Consider the following 16,950-nt stretch of genomic DNA (forward strand, 5'->3'; position numbering starts at 1 on the left):
AGTATCTATTAAAAAAATGAATTTTTGAAATCATGGAAAAGGATGGATGATATGAAATATAAGGACTTTTTTTTTTTATTGTTAAATTGTTTTCGAAGATAAAGAATGAAGAGGAGCTAAATGGAAAGGTTTAGAACGATGATGATCTGAGGACGATAGTGTACTTGATGATGATGATGATGATGATGATGATGTATCCATAGTAGTAGAGATAGAGGAGGGCATGGATTGGGATAGCCTAGAATTGTTACCAAGAATAAGTATGGAAGCAAGAATATGTCCTAACTGTGTAGAGGAAGAAGTAGTAGCAGCAGCAGAAGAAGAAGAAGCAGAAATGGCTGATAACAATCGTATCAGTGGATCATCGTATTGTAACGATGATGACGAAGTGCCGTGAAGATTGGATGCTGCTGTTGCGAAGATAGACATATTAGATGTGGACGATGATGATGATGATAATGTTGATGATTGCGTATTTTGAGCAGATGGACATTTGGCAGATAGTGGGAGGGATTGATTCAACAAGGTATCGATTTGCTTGATTTCCTTTTCCAACTTATCTTTTTGAGATTCCAAGGCCAGACGAAGATGATCGGATAATGATGATTTCGTTGATGCTATTTCATGATTATGAATGGCAGATTGAAGAGAGGTGATCAACGTTTGAAGATGAGGTAGTAATAAGGCATCCTTTTGCTGATTTTGTTGTTCTTTAGATGCTGACATAGATGAACATGAACAATGATGTTGCTCATCATTACAGTGATGACGATAATATTGTTGATGTTGCGATGATGATAACTGAGGTAGAGTAGAAGTACAGGGAGACGCATTTAATGCATGTGATTTCACTAACTGATGATGATAACGATGATGATGTACCTCTGTAGCACGAGGGGCAGTGGCGGGAAAGATATTGGAGATATTGGTAGGAAAGTTGAACCTTTTTCTTCTTTTTATGACATCTCGTTTCATGGTCATTGGTCGATGAACTTGATGTAGTTTATAATATAGTCCACAGGCATTACATATGGTATTTCCTTTTTCGTCTCTTCGCCAAAGAGGAGTTGCAGTTGTATGACAGTTATGACAAGATACTATCATTGGTATCAGACATGATGATGATCCTGTTACTGTTTCTTGTTCATGATGTCGTTGAATAGGTTGCATTATATGTTTGAATGATAATGATTCCATTAAATAAGAGAAAGAAGAAAAAAGAGATAATAGAAAGTAATGTACATTTAATATATATATATATATATACCGTATTTATTTCTATTTCCGCTGATATGATAGGCAAATGTTGTTCACACTAAATTCTGTAAGAAATGAAAAAGAATTATAAAGAATGATTATCTCTTTTGTTTTTTCTTTTTTAATGCCTTTTGCAGTAAAGATAAGATAAGTTGGTTTCTTTATCCTTTCGCAAGTAACAAGCTCAGATAACGTACCATTATCTAGTTTGAAATGGGGAAAAAACTACTAAAAGAGGGAAAGCCGGTTTTTCTTGAGTAACCTATTTGTTTGAAAAACATCGCATTGCCTGTTTCGGCAACTACATATTTTTCTTTTCCGGAGTTTTTTTTTTTTTTTTTTTTTTTTCTTTTCTCTGTTTTCCTTTTTTCTATTTAGTTTCAAAATGCTTTTCTCCAAGTTTTCATTACTTGGCGTATTTGGCTTATTTGCCAGTACTCATGCTTTTGACCTTCAACAAGTACTTCAAAATGGACAACAACAACAAGAACAATGGGTGACCACTGACGATTTCCGTATTTTAACTAGTGATAACGCGAAAGGATATCAAGTTCGTATTAAAGTACCTCAAACTTGTGAACAAGGTGTACAGGTAAAAAAAATATATATATAAATAAAAACAAATTATTAAAATAATTAACTCAAAGCGTGTTTCTATATAGTATTCTGGCTACATTGATAACCTGGATCATGACGACCACTATTTCTTCATGTTTTTTGAATCTCGTTCTTCTCCAAAAGAAGATCCTACTGTTCTCTGGTTGAATGGAGGTAAGCAATAATAACTGGTTCCATTTATATTCAATTATTTATTTTCTTTTTATCTTTTACATACTTAAGGTCCTGGTTGCAGGTAAACTATTTTTAATTTATGTTCAAAGATAATGTTATCTTGTTACTTATTACCCTTTTTTTTTTGTTTCCTTAATGGGATTTTATAGTAGTTTTATGGGGAATGTCATGGAACTTGGACCTTGCTTAGTGACAAAGGATGGCAATGATACTGTATCAAATCCTTATAGTTGGAATTCGGTATCTAATATTATCTTTTTGGATCAGGTACAAAATACAATTGAAATGATTTTTTTTTTTTTTTTTTTTTTTTTACTAACTATTCACTTTTTCATAAAAAAAAATGAAGCCAGTACGTGTTGGTTATTCTTATGGAAAATCAACAGTCAAGACAACTGCTGAATCTGCTCGTGATGTTTATGCCTTTTTACAAATCTTCTTTACTGAATTCAAACAATATGCACAAAACTCATTCCATATTACTGGTGAATCCTATGCAGGCCATTATCTTCCTGCTTTGGCAGTGGAAATCATTAACAAGAACAAGTTTGCTGAACAACAAGGACGATTCCGCATTCCATTTGAATCTATGGCTATTGGAAATGGATTTACTGATCCTCGAATTCAATTCAAACATTATCAAACCTTTGGTTGTGCCAAAAACGAAAGTAAATGTAAGTCTGATTTTTATTTACATCCTGTTATTATCTAACATATATACTTTGTTTTTGTTGAAAAAAAAAATCCATTATTAGATCAACCTATCTTTGATGATAAAACGTGTGCTGAATTGGAAAATGCTTATCCCAAATGTTATGGTTTGATGACAGCTTGCTATCGTTACCCTAGCTCCTTGACTTGTGTGCCTGCGTCTTTATACTGTGAAAAGAGTACAGGAATGGGACAATATACGAAGACTGGTTTAAATCCTTATGATATCCGAATGAAATGTGAAGGCAATACTGGACTTTGTTACGAATTGATGGAAGCCATTGACAATTATGCCAATTTGGAAAAGGTCCGAACGAATCTGGGTGTAGATCCTGCTGCTGGCAAGTATTCAGGTTGTACTGATTCTGTTGGTTTCATGTTTGGATTAACTGGAGATGGTGCCAAGAATTTTGAACCTCATGTTTCCAAGACTTTAAGTGAAGGTATACGTGTATTACTCTATGCTGGTGACAAGGATTTCATTTGTAATTGGTAAGCCTCTTATTTCCATCGAAAACAAACAAAATAAAAAAATACGGGACCAGTAATGCTGATGATATTTATTTATTTATCTTTACTTTTAGGATGGGAAACAAGGCATGGTCTTTATCTATGGATTGGCCTGGTAATAATAATAATAATAATAATAATAATAATAATAGTAAAAGAAAGGAAAGAGTACTGTATGAATATCAAAAAATGTATTTATCATATAATAAAATAGGTCAAGAAGGTTACAATAATGCTGATGACGAAGAATGGATCAATGCTGCTACCGGTGAATCCGCTGGTCAAGTACGTACTTACAAAAACCTTTCTTTCTTACGTGTTTATGATGCTGGACATATGGTAAGTTGAATTTCTTAATGGTATACAAAGGCAATATTTGACATTTCTTTTTTTTTTTCTTTTCTTTAATTGTATTAATTGTAATGATACAGGTACCTTACGATCAACCTGCCAACGCATTAGACTTCATTAGCCGCTGGTTGAGTAATCAGTCCTTGAATCAATAATTTAGCTTGATAGTTTGATTAGTATATAGTGGTTCTTGTAATAAAATTGATTACATTTTTGAATCCTTTTGTTTAAATTGATTTGATTGATTGAAGTAACAAGTTTCATGAAAGCAAGAACTTCTAGGAGGATTATGATTGGTTTGAAATGAATCTTTTCGTTTTTCTTGGGGGCGTAAATGTTCAGGTCCCGCCTCGAAAAAAGTTAAAAAAAAAAGATTTTTGCATCTTTTTCCTTTTTTTTTTTTTTTTTTTTTTTTTTTTTTAATTGATATATCTGAAGAATGGACAACAATATAGTGGCTACTTATGATACTTCTAGAAAAACACAGTCTAATACTTCTTCGATATCCTTCCATGATGGACATAAAGTGATCAATGATCCTATTCATGTAAGTTTATCTAGAAGAATATAAAACACTTTTTCAATGAGATTTGAACATTACTTTTTTTTTGAATAATAGGGTCATATTCGACTTGATAGTTCTACTGTTGAATTTATTGATACTGTTCAATTCCAACGTCTTCGTGATCTGAAACAAGTAAAAATAAATAGTTATCTATACATATTGAAAGTTCATAATTGACTTGTTTTTTTTTCTCTTTTAAAAAAAATGATAGTTGGGATCTGCCTATTTTGTCTTTCCTGGTGGAAGTCATAATCGATTTGAACATTCTATTGGTAAGATCTTAAAGAAAAACAACTAATAATGCAAGGACGGGGTTACTTTACATTGAGGTTACTCAAACTAACTTTTGTATATTACATATAGGTGTATCTCATTTGGCTGGTACTTTGATTGAACGATTTGAAAAAGAACAACCTGAATTGGATATCACAAAAGAAGAAATTCAATGCATAAAATTGGCAGGGTAAATATATAACAAATAAAAAACTTTTAAAAACAAAAAAATCTAATCGGATGTTTTTTGATAGTTTATGTCATGATCTGGGACATGGACCCTATTCTCATGTATTTGATAGTGAATTCATGCCAAAGGCCAGGTAATACGAAATAAGAAGAAAAATATTTAGTATATTCATTCTACCTCTTTCTATTTTTGATTGCTGTATACATAGACCCGGATTTGAATGGTCACATGAACAAGCATCGGAAATGATGTTAGAATACCTTATTGAAGACAATCACATCGACATTGATTCACAACAAACCAATTTGATTAAGGATTTGATTGCCGGTGCTCCTCGATCAAAAAGGTAAACAAGTAGTGAATGAAAAAAAAAATGAAAAAAAAACTATGCTCACTAACAGAACTATATTACATCTATATATAGTCAATATGAAGATCGTGGTTTTCTATTCGATATTGTCGCCAACAAGAAAAATAGTGTAGATGTGGACAAATTTGATTATATTGAACGTGATGCACAAAACCTTGGATTACGAAGCTCATATGATGCCAAACGATTATTATTATATAGTCGAGTAGTAGATAATGAAATATGTTATCATCACAAGGTCAGTCTCAACAAAAAGACAAAAAAAAAGAAAAAAAAGAAAAAGTGATATCCATTATGATTGATCATTCTTCTTTTTGATTATAGGAAGTCTATAATTTGTATGAAATGTTTCATACTCGTTATAGTTTATTCAAACGCATTTATACACATCGAGTTGGCAAGGCTATTGAATTGATGATCACCGATGCATTATTGGCTGCAGGTACGAAAACGCATAAAAGGGATAAAATATCAAACTAACTAATATATATCAAAATTTATATAGATCAACATTTGGGTATCTCATCCTCTGTCCAGAATCCTGAAGAATACTTGAATTTGACCGATGATATCTTGAGAGTCATTGAACGATCGAAATCCCCAGAATTGGCTGATGCTAGAGCCATTATGAAACGATTACGTACTCGACAATTATACAAATTTGTGGATGAATTCTTGATACCACCCACTTTGGTTGACAAAATTACGACGGTACGCAATAAAAAAAAAAAAAAAGGAAATTAGGAAAGATTTATATTCTGATACTTGTTTTATTTTTATGGAACGATAGGATGTCATTACACCTCAAGAAATTGTGTCACATCAGAGTACAAACGATAATTTGGTGGTAGATGATGTTATTGTATCCAAAGGCAAAATCAATTATGCTATGCAAGATCAAAACCCTGTTGATTCTATTCGATTCTTCTCTAAATTCAACGACAATGGTAATAGATATATAAAAAAAAAAGTAGATACTGTTGAACTGAACTAAATAATCTCTATTTCTTTTTTTTTTTATATTAGAATCATTCACTATACCCAAGCATCATGTATCGTATATGATCCCAACTCAGTTCCAAGAAGTGGTGATTCGTATTTATACAAGAAATCCAACCAAGGTACAAGCTATCCAACAAGCTTTTCGAAAAACATTACGAACTTTTTGCCCGAACAAGGATCCAAATGCCGATGATACCTTCGAAATGAACGATGCTTTGACTCTCCCCAACGATTTCGACATGATTCAAGCAAATAAACGCCGACGATCGGTGCTAAGCAGTACCAACGATCATCATCATCATCATCAAAATGGATCAGATGTGGTGAAAAAGTGGACTTTGGATGTGGATACTTCAAATTAGATGATATAGATTATAGTATGTAGTTTTTTTTTTTTATTTTTTTTTTATTTTTTTTTGGTATAATGAATGAAACAAAATAAAATATGACTTTGCCGAAATATCTTTTTTATGTAAAAAATTAACAATGAAAGGGAACAATTCATTTTTTTTTTTAATGGTACACAGACAAACAGGGTAGATGGACAGATAGGGTTTAACGATGACGGTAAAAAAAAAGCATGTGACAAAGACAGGATAGCAAAATTAAGGATAGACTACAAATGTAAAACCAATAAATGCCGGACCTTTCTTTTTTTTATAGATGGGATCAACAAAAATATGTACATCATTTAGACATTGATGATCAGGGAAAAATCACTATCCACATATGGTATAGACAAAGCAAACCAACATCGTCTTTTGGATTGAAAGTGTTACACGGACAAAACTCCGGACGGTCATTTTTTTTTTTTTTTGGCCTATACAATTTTTCTGCCCCAATTTATGGTAGTCATTTGCCAATCAAGAACAAATGGAGAGAAAGAAAGAGAAAAGGTATGAACAGTATCATCATTATCTACAGTGACTAGTGATAGAATAAACGATAGATCTATCTATCTATCTATATATATATATATATATTTGTATAAGAATATCCTCCAAACGTTGGGGCTGTATTAATAAAAAAAAAAAAAAAGGTAAGCCAATTAATCAAGTTGATTCCTTTTAGAATAAAAAGAAACATACAATAGTAATTGAGCGGCCAAAGCGGGGTTTTTTTTTGCTGTTTTGAACAATGTGTCTCTATTTATACTTTATTGTAGTGTGACATAAAATTGTTGGTAATCATACATAGTAACTAAAACAAAAACGTTCAACGATATAACACTAAGTAAGGAAGGGGAAAGGAGGGAAGAGTGGGGAATATACAAAAAAAAAAAAAAAAAAAGGTGAATAATAGAATGATAAATGCTGTTCATTTATGCTGGGGGCGGTGATTGGTTGAATAAAATGCTGGATATGTAGATAATGATAATAGTTTATGTCAGTTTGATGATTGATGATGTTTTTATAATAAATGCTGGAAATGATGATTGTTGCTGGTGATGGAAGCTGATGGTATGATTGAGAGTGATATGATTGGATGAAGGTGAATGATTGATGATGATTTTGAATGAATGATAATGGTGAGATGATAATGATGATGGAGTGATGATGTTGACAAATGATATTGATGATGATGATGATATATGTATAAATGCAAGAATGTAAAACTAACTAAATAATAACAATAAGGGTGCAGTAGAAGAGAGATAATAACATGGATAAATTAAATCTAGGAACAGGAAGAAAGAGGAGAGGGTAGAGCATAATCTGTATCGGAAGAGGAGAGAGCCGTAGTAGAACTAGTAGTAGGTTGAGAACAGTGAGCTGATTTCCATTGATGCCACGATAATTCCAATTTCTTGATATGTCGGTCCAAATGTATCACTTGCAATTCCAAATCATCATATGCTGATAACAATTCCTTTTCCATAGCATCCAGACGTGTTGCATGAGGATCTAATTGTGGTGCACAAGTCACATAGGCTTGCCGCAGACTACCAAACATCACATTCAAAGTGGCCAAAGTGTCTTGAGTATAATCCAATTCATCTTCGAGAGTCATCAATTCCTGATCATCTGTTATATATCGACGATTTTTCCCTTGTTCATTGGTCGTTTTTCTATTTCTAATTCCATCATTATTGTTATTACAATTGGTAGGTGAAGATGGCGTATGAAGGCATTGAGAATGATTGGATGATCTACGACGTTGATTTGTCACAATAGATAGTTTTTTCTTTTTCTGAATCTTCGTTGTTTGAGTTTTGGTTGATGTATTGTTGGTAAAAGAAGGTATAAATTTGTCGAATTTTTTACTTTCAGATATAAATAACATAGTAGACATCTTTTTCAAAATAAATAATTAAATAATAATAATAAAAAAAGAAACAAAAGAAAGAAAGGAAGAAAAGAAGAAAAAGGCAAAAAAAAAGTGATTTAAATCTTTTGACATGCGGTATTCAAATATTAAAGAAGGGCAAATTTTTTTAGATACGTTCAATGATTCTGGAAAGGAAATTGCCTTAATGGGAACATCCAGAAATGAAATCTCCCGCAAAAGGTTTTATATTATTTTTTTTTTAGTAGTATAGTTGGACAAAGTACCACAAAAAGATATATAATAATAAAATGTCTTATAATATAGAAGGTAAAATATGGACTGTGCAGCCATCCCTTTTTTCCATCATTTACGCGCGATCAACTTGTATTTTTTTTTTTTTTGATCTAGAACGTAATCATCATTACAATAAGAATTTGATTACTTAAAAAGAATAAATCAGAAAAAAAAATTCCTATTTTTACTTGGTTGACTGATGTTATGATTAATGAAAAAGGAAAAGCAATAAATTTTCTTATTGCATTTAGACAGATTATCTATAAGTATCATCCAGTTTTTTACCGTGGATTCCGGAATTGTCGGTGTCCGCGGGACTGCTCTATCACTTTTCTTTTTTATAATTTCATTTTATCACATGCTGTTCGAAGTCAGTTCCTCTTGTCCTTTTCCAATCATCATCGCGCGAATCGCTCCGTTCTTCTTCATCACCTACTTTCCTCCGAATAATCATAATGATACTTCCATCATAATAATGACAAAAAAAAAAAAAAAGGTATATGATAATCATGATCATTATATCATAGTACGTTTTGATGAAAATCTATGATGACTCTATTAAAGTGATTATATAAAATAATAATAATAATGATGATGACCGTAATGAGATATTATGATCATACAATTCGCTAAATTGAATTATTGATTTACGTTATTATGCTTCAACGTATGGCATTACCATTTACTTTTTGAGCTATGAATGATAATGTGTGGAATTTTTCATATTCCGACTTGTTCTTTTTTTTTTTTTTTAGATTTCCCATTATTGTCTTAATATTCTTCTCTTTTTTGATAAGTTTTCTTCAACAAAAGTACAGTGTTTATTGATGAATAATGTATTGGATCAATGGTATAGCTAGCGAAATATGTTTAACGTCAACGTTAGTGGCTTGCTTATCGACAGCAAAGGAGACTATACAACTCGAGTCATCGTCATCAACAACAAACGACAAAGGCAAAAGCCGTGAGCCTTCATTCTCATCATCGGCACATATCATTACTATGCAACCTTCTTATCACGCGTCATTCTTTGTTACTTGTACCCATAGTGATATCCATTTATGGTCTATCAAGGTAAATACAAAATAGGTTTATCATACATTCTTTTTACAAAAAAAAAAATAACAATGCAATATTATTACTTTTGTCGTTATCATTGGATTATGTAGCCTACGGTCATCTTATCCTTTGTTAAACGATCCAACAAACATGTAGAAGAATTTGGAAAAAACAAAAGTATCTTATGGAAGCCGGATGGATCCTCGTTTGTGGTACTTGTAAGTTCGATAGAAGAATATTCTCTTTATGAATATTTGACTCTTTTTATTTATTTATTTATTTAGACAGATAGAAATTACTTGTTGCTCTATGTGATATTATCTTACGATCAACAATCCTTAGAATTCCAATTTCCTACGAGTCATCATGCGTATGTGACAGGGCCTGGCGAAGGGAAGGGCGCAAGAACTATGCTAATCAAGTTTCGATTGGCGATTCGTGTAGATGCTGGGGTTACTTGGTAAATAAGAGTAGAAAAAGAAAAGGGAGGATATAATGTAGTATAGTATCCATCAAACAAATATATCTTATCTATCTCTACATATATAGTGGCTCATGTACAGATGATACTTTGATCATTGGTACTCAGAAACCGGCTGCTATTCAATGTATTTCTTGGAATCCACAGCAAACAAATTCAACACAAACCTCAGTACAGCATCGTCTAGGGATTTTCTTGGATCAGGATGGTACGAAAATAGGTCAAAATTGGATCAATATATAGGTATAGAGAACGACTAACAATGGTTCCCTTTTTTTTTTTTTTTTTAGAACATGTCAAAACGATGCTTTACGACAAATTAATGAACATATCTGTCTGGATCACCAATGTGGGCCGGGTTTATCTTATACAAAACAAAAATCAACGACGTGGCAGTAAAAGCTCAACTAAGGTATGAATATGAAAGTAAAAAAAAAAAATGTGCAACTCAACTTTTTTATTTTTGTGTATATATTTAGTCTGAGTCTGATGATCATCCGTCTACTTCACCTTCTGCACCGTCCTTTACTGAGCCTATCCATTGGTTTGGGCGATGTTTTCATGGGGCTTCAACTACTTCGTCGTATGATCCTGCTACCTGCATTGCCATCAATGCCAAATTTTCTCTGATTGCCGTGGGCACTTCAAGGTAAGGATATGCTTTCTATACGTATCTCTATTGTTTACGGAAAATGATATTCTTATATATATATGTATAGTGGTAGCATCTATGTTTATACTGTACGCAATTATACCAGCACGCCACTCCTTTCACATCAAATGCGATTACCTATGATGTCAATGACAGCAACATCAGCGGCAGCAACGCACACAAATGGTTATGGATCACACGTAAACTCATCATCTTCATTATTATCACAAGTTCCTTCATCGACCTCCAATCTCCTAGATTCATATCAAGGACGACAACAAAACAAAGAAGATATTTCCAGCTTATATCACAATAAAATTGGATCAGTTCAAACGATGGCATGGTCACTAGATGGTTACGCCTTATCAGTTGGATTTATGGGTCATGGTGGTTTGGCTATGTGGAGCGTATACGGTGCTTTATTGTGTTCGATGGATGATATAGAGGATTTGATGGAAACACAAGATGGATTATCCAACACACAAGACTTATATGTGAATCAAATCAATTCTATGGTAAGATAAAGAGGATATATTTATTTGCTACTTCAATGATCTGACATCTATTTTTATATATATATGTAGTTTTGGGGCCCTGGAAGTCACCAGTTGTTTGTCCTTTCTCAAGATAATCAAGATGATGAAATAAGCCGTCTGTATACATTACCATTTGCTAAATCTGCTTTGACAACATTTCATAATTCAGTAAGTTAATGTGATTTAAATATGTATGTTTTTGATGTTACTAACGAAAGAGTTAATTTTTTTTTTTATCTTTTAAAAATAGGACAATGCACGTAGAGGATTATTGCAAATGGATGACCGATTATTATTATATAACAATGGTGGTGATTATCAGGAAAATAATACGAATACTATTGACCCTGATGCCGTTGCATGGACTCATATATTATATCCCTCTATCTATATTACTGAACATTGGCCAATTCGGGTAAGAACTTATATATTACCATTTTCAACAATAACTAAACACTATTTTTATATGCCTATACTTTGAATAGTATGCTTCCATTAGTCCGGATGGAAAGTTTATTGCTATTGCTGGACGACGTGGTTTGGCTCACTTTAGTACACTGTCCAGTAGATGGAAGCTATTTGGTAACCAACAGCAAGAACAGCAGATATTGGTTCGTGGTGGTCTGGTTTGGTACAAACAAATCCTGATCGCTCCTTGTGAGGTGATTTCTTCTGGTTACGGAAGTGACAAAACTTATGAGGTAATATCTACAATATATATATATATATATATATGTAGCTTATAATTGTTATTCTTTGTCTATATTGATCTTAGATATACATGTACTCAAGAGATCAAAACTTGGATCAAGCTCATGCCCTCTTTACTGAACCATTGGAAGCTATTCCGATTTATATTACAACCTGTGGCAACTTCTTGTTGGTATATACATTAGATAATCAACTTTCCATTTATGCAATTCATTATGTGGAAAACAACATTGGAGCAACTCATATTGATTTGGTACGGCAAATATTTTTGACAGGCATTGTGGCTCGACCTGCCCGTGTACGTGGCATCAGTCTCTTTCATGGTGAATGCGGAGGTAAGAAGGAAACGTACACTTGATACCGAACATTTATACTTAATATTTTCTTATTTCTTTTGTAGATCGAATCCAATCCATTGATGAAGTGGTTCAATACAATATCATTTTACTTGTCGATGGAAATCTCATGATGTTATCTCCAAAATTTGCAGTAAGTTATGGTTTTCCATTTTAATTTATCAAACTAAAGTTGGCTCGCTCTTTTTTTTTTTTTTTTTTTTTTTTTTTAATGATCTCAATAGAGTGATGATGATAATGATTCAGATCTGATAGAGCAACATGAGATTCGAAGTAACAGCAGCGGCATTCACCATACCACATACGATTCTCACGTTCTGATGGAAAAAGTGGAGTACTATTGGATTGGACAGAAAGGTATTGCAAATTTATGGACTTCAATCTGGGCAGTAGACGGCAAAGGCGTCAAGGTATTCACAAATGTATTACGTGGTGAAGGATATGGATTTTACGCATTCAACAAGGATCACAATATGACAATACTGGAAAGTGAACCATCAACACCTACAACTCCCATTGGTCCTGGTAGCAATGGATATCATTATCGGGATATTGGAGCACGACCTTATTCATTAGGATATAGGATAGGTGTGGAACCGTCATCACCTCACTCGCAATGTTGGATGGATATGGAAGGTGAATCAAAATGGCAAACGGATCTACATCAATTAGAAGCCAATGCTATATATATTCCCCTTGATTTTTACCCACATGGTACGACTCAATAAGAACAACAATATGGATGGCTAATTTTTTTATTTTGAATGTTTTTATTATAGCTATTCTCTTGGATAAAGGTGTGATTGTAGGAATGGAACAAAACATTATATATAAGAATACACTTGGATATTTGTTATACAAATCAACTACGAAGGTAAATAATATAATAATAATAATAAAGTATATTGATGACTGATTTTTTTTTTCTCATTCTCATACGATTGATAGACGCACTTATTTCTACACCATTTGATTCGATATTTACTTCAACGCCAATTAGAAGAAGACGCGGTGGTATTTGCAAGGGCTTACGAAAGATTAATTTATTTTGGCCATGCACTGGAAATCTTGTTACATACCGTTTTAGAAGAGGAAACTGAAAGACCCCGATCTTCCGATAAAGGTAACTCAAAAAAAAAAAAAAAAAAGAAGAAGAGAGAGAAAACGAAAGCATGTGATTAATCATACAAATTACTGACTTGGACTCTTGATTCTCAATAGATGCTATTTTACCACTCGTGATTCGGTTTTTGGATCAGTTCCCTCATGCTTTGGACGTGATTGTCAGTTGTGCAAGAAAAACAGAAGTGGCGTTATGGGATCATTTATTTGCATCGGTCGGAAAACCTGAAGACTTGTTTGAAGTATCTATAAAAAAAAAACAAAAGGTGAAACGATCAATGTACTGAACCATGCTAACGATTTTTTTCTATTTATTTATCAGTTATGTTTGACGGATGGACGATTAAGAACAGCAACATCTTATTTGATTATTTTACAAACAATGCAACCTCATAATACAGGTGGAAAGGTAAGAAAAAAAATAGGATGAGCAAGATGATGATCATTTATAAACCTTATTAATTCCGTTACATCTTTGTTGGTTTGATTTTGTTTGTAGGATACCATTCGATTATTACAAAAAGCTATGGATGTGGATGATTATGAACTGTGCAAAGAATTGGTTCGATTTCTTAGTTCTATTGACCGTAAGTTTGTATACGAAGAAAATTTGGAATAGATGTTGATTGATTATTCTATATATATATATATATAAAGATACAGGAAAAACGTTGCATGAAGCACTTGTTGCTCTTCAAACTAGGATGGTTGAAAAGGCAAATGGTGGACATATTACGGACTCTACTCTTATACAAGGCATACAAGATTTATAGTTAGTTGGTTAGTTTACTTGGTTAGATTCAGAACAAAAAGAAAAATAAAACCGATAATCCGTCTTACGCAATGTGATCTCCTAATTTCCTTTTTGTATTATTTTTGCACACCAAGTATGGTGGTCTGCCCCTTACATTGTTTAAACACAGCTTTGAGTTATTATTAGTTTTTTTTTTTTTTATATTATTATTATTGACTCCGGATTTTCCCCTCTCTATCTCTTTCATTATTTTCTACTTATTTTTGTCATTTCCACACCCCCCTTTCTCTCTTTCCCCCCCTCCTTTCTCTCTTTCTTTCTCTTTCTCTCCTTTTCTTCACTCCTCCGTTTATTTCTTTTTCATTTGTATATAAAGCTTAGACTTATCATGACCAAGTCTAAACCACGTACTGGATCTAGACAATCAATCAAATCACATCGATCTACACCATGTCGTTATGACCCTTTATCTTCTACTTCATCACAACCTCTTAATCTCTTCTTCAAACGACCACGGAATTATGCTTCAATATCATCTTCACCTCCCATATCAAACAATATGCCAGTAAGCTGAAGAATAGAAAAAAAAAATATGTATATACAATATAGTTATTTATTTCAACCTTTTTTTTTTCTTTTAAGGAATACGATAATAAAAATAGAAAAACTAGATATCCAGATCATACTATGCTTATCGATTTGACGACTACAACTCCACATTTGATATCATCACCATCTTCACTCACATCCACAACACCTTATTCCAACCAATCATCTTCAACACCTGATACCCCACTCCTTTTCAAACCAAGCACAATAGAAGAAGATGTATGTTTCCCACAAAAACCATTCAACGATTACACCCAAAGCAATAATAGCAACAATGATGATGATGATTCAATTGATTATCAATTATTAGATCAATGGGTGCGCGATTACAACACAAAATCCTCACTACATACAACTGACACATTCAAAAATTCACTTGGTGGTTATTATGATGATACCTTACGTAGATTTAATGATGCTCATTATGGACATTATTATGATGATTATACAAATGTAAGCTGGAACAAGTGGGTTTTGATTATATAATTCGCTCAACCTCTCTTTTTTTTTTTTTTGTTGTCAAAAGTACTCTGGAAAACAAACACATCAAGAAGATTTATATCGAGTTTCTTTCTATTCTGTGGCGGAACCATCAACGATTCATGCAAAAAGTGTGGCGGAACTACCTGATCAGGGACAATCATTTTCGGAAATGTTACAGAAAGGATGCTTTTGGCTGGATGTGATGTGTCCGACGGAAATGGAAATGAAACAACTCAGCAAGGCCTTTCATATTCATCCTTTGACAACTGAAGACATTGCTATGGAAGAACCAAGGGAAAAATGTGAAATATTCAAGAACTATTGTTTTGTGTGTTATCGTAGTTTTGATCAAGATCAATCCTCCATTCATTATCTGCAGCCCCTAGGTGTTTACATCTTAATCTTCAAACAAGGCATCCTTACAGTAAGTTGATAGAAAATTAGGGGTTTATTTATGTATTAAATCTATTTTTAAGTTTCATTTTCGATCTATACCTCATACTTATAATGTACGTCGACGTATCAAACAATTGAAAGATTATATCAATGTTACTCCAGGTAATCAATCATTATTATTATTATCATTATTTTACTAACTACATATATATATATATATATATATATATATATATATATACGTAGATTGGATATGCTATGGATTATTGGATGATATTACGGATTCATTTGCTCCATTGATTCGTGGTATAGAATTCGAAGTGGATTCTATTGATGAATTGGTATTGATATTAAAGGAATCGGAACAAAGCGATATGTTACGTCGGATTGGTTATTGTCGTAAAAGAATGATGAGTTTATTGCGTCTATTGGTCACCAAAGTTGATGTCGTCAAAACCATCACCAAACGAGGTCAAATGGAAAACAATACCAAAATACAATCATCATCATCAAGACCTACCATTCGTCCTGAAGTTGTGATTTATTTAGGTGATGTTCAAGGTAAGGAATACAAGTGAATTATTATCCTTTCATACTGATCTTTTTTTTTGAATGAGGTAGATCATTTGATTACTATGTTACAATCATTGAATCATTATGAAAAAATTTCATCAAGATCTCATTCCAATTATTTGGCTCAAATCTCTATTGAAATGACTCAAACCAACAATGAAATCAATGATGTTTTATCGAAAATGACTGCGTTAGGAAGTGTTTTGGTACCAATGAATTTGATTACTGGATTATTTGGTATGAATGTACCTGTTCCTGGTCAATTTACAGAGGTAAGTATCATTTTATCTCTTTTTTTTTTTTTCTCACAACTCTTTTTTTTTTTTTCTTCTCCTTTTGTGTAGGATTTGACTTGGTTTATTTGTATCACTATCTCGATATTGACATTTTGTATGACTTCTGTTGCTATGATGCGATATTATCGTATTATTTAGTTTAGTTTACATATTAGAATTTTAATATTTGTTTGAATAAAGATAGTATTGACTTCTTATATATATATATATATATATATTGCGTCATGATGGTAGAGTTTGTGTAAGTTTGATGAAAAAAAAAAAAAACAACCAAAAGGAGAAGAAGAACATACAGTTTAGATTCAATGCCCGAATGACTTCCAATGTTAATGTGATTGT

General features: G+C 32.6%; 6 protein-coding genes across 6 annotated transcripts; 4 read left to right on the forward strand and 2 right to left on the reverse strand.

Moving 5' to 3' along the window:
• Positions 1 to 70: 70 nt before the first annotated feature.
• Positions 71 to 1,379, reverse strand: BX664DRAFT_333041 (uncharacterized protein). Its single transcript, XM_051545442.1, has one exon. It carries the CDS (start codon positions 1,195 to 1,197, stop codon positions 82 to 84), a length of 1,116 nt encoding a protein of 371 aa, XP_051400288.1. The 5' UTR covers positions 1,198 to 1,379; the 3' UTR covers positions 71 to 81.
• A 236-nt stretch (positions 1,380 to 1,615) lies between these two features.
• Positions 1,616 to 3,843, forward strand: BX664DRAFT_333042 (Alpha/Beta hydrolase protein). The gene is made up of 9 exons (XM_051545443.1): positions 1,616 to 1,849; positions 1,920 to 2,028; positions 2,098 to 2,110; positions 2,199 to 2,316; positions 2,399 to 2,723; positions 2,805 to 3,252; positions 3,345 to 3,385; positions 3,485 to 3,609; positions 3,702 to 3,843. Exons 1-9 carry the CDS (start codon positions 1,643 to 1,645, stop codon positions 3,774 to 3,776), a joined length of 1,461 nt encoding a protein of 486 aa, XP_051400289.1. The 5' UTR covers positions 1,616 to 1,642; the 3' UTR covers positions 3,777 to 3,843.
• Positions 3,844 to 4,055: 212 nt separating this feature from the next.
• On the forward strand, positions 4,056 to 6,439 carry BX664DRAFT_297172 (uncharacterized protein). The gene is made up of 11 exons (XM_051542231.1): positions 4,056 to 4,168; positions 4,241 to 4,318; positions 4,398 to 4,458; positions 4,550 to 4,649; positions 4,714 to 4,782; positions 4,858 to 4,995; positions 5,074 to 5,257; positions 5,344 to 5,461; positions 5,525 to 5,730; positions 5,810 to 5,966; positions 6,046 to 6,439. Exons 1-11 carry the CDS (start codon positions 4,061 to 4,063, stop codon positions 6,381 to 6,383), a joined length of 1,557 nt encoding a protein of 518 aa, XP_051400290.1. The 5' UTR covers positions 4,056 to 4,060; the 3' UTR covers positions 6,384 to 6,439.
• Positions 6,440 to 7,698: 1,259 nt separating this feature from the next.
• On the reverse strand, positions 7,699 to 9,037 carry BX664DRAFT_385934 (uncharacterized protein; the record flags this gene model as incomplete). The annotated part of the gene is made up of 3 exons (XM_051549288.1): positions 7,699 to 8,313; positions 8,869 to 8,916; positions 8,942 to 9,037. 3 exons carry the CDS (start codon positions 9,035 to 9,037, stop codon positions 7,699 to 7,701), a joined length of 759 nt encoding a protein of 252 aa, XP_051400291.1.
• A 342-nt stretch (positions 9,038 to 9,379) lies between these two features.
• Positions 9,380 to 14,357, forward strand: BX664DRAFT_333045 (RIC1-domain-containing protein). The gene is made up of 19 exons (XM_051545444.1): positions 9,380 to 9,657; positions 9,753 to 9,860; positions 9,927 to 10,102; positions 10,192 to 10,331; positions 10,414 to 10,535; positions 10,603 to 10,772; positions 10,843 to 11,290; positions 11,360 to 11,479; positions 11,562 to 11,726; positions 11,797 to 12,012; positions 12,087 to 12,357; positions 12,423 to 12,511; positions 12,603 to 13,092; positions 13,158 to 13,252; positions 13,327 to 13,501; positions 13,600 to 13,742; positions 13,823 to 13,909; positions 14,000 to 14,087; positions 14,158 to 14,357. The coding sequence occupies exons 1-19, from the start codon at positions 9,418 to 9,420 to the stop codon at positions 14,271 to 14,273; spliced, it is 3,459 nt and encodes a 1,152-aa protein (XP_051400292.1). The 5' UTR covers positions 9,380 to 9,417; the 3' UTR covers positions 14,274 to 14,357.
• Positions 14,358 to 15,401: 1,044 nt separating this feature from the next.
• BX664DRAFT_262880 (uncharacterized protein) lies at positions 15,402 to 16,659 on the forward strand (the record flags this gene model as incomplete). Its single annotated transcript, XM_051540743.1, has 4 exons — positions 15,402 to 15,770; positions 15,823 to 15,904; positions 15,989 to 16,303; positions 16,364 to 16,659. Coding segments are annotated over 4 exons (1,062 nt in total), but the record flags the coding sequence as incomplete, so codon positions are not given.
• Positions 16,660 to 16,950: the final 291 nt, after the last annotated feature.

Source organism: Halteromyces radiatus (genome assembly GCF_025201355.1).
Source record: "Halteromyces radiatus strain CBS 162.75 chromosome Unknown BX664scaffold_4, whole genome shotgun sequence".
Lineage (NCBI taxonomy): Eukaryota > Fungi > Mucoromycota > Mucoromycetes > Mucorales > Cunninghamellaceae > Halteromyces > Halteromyces radiatus.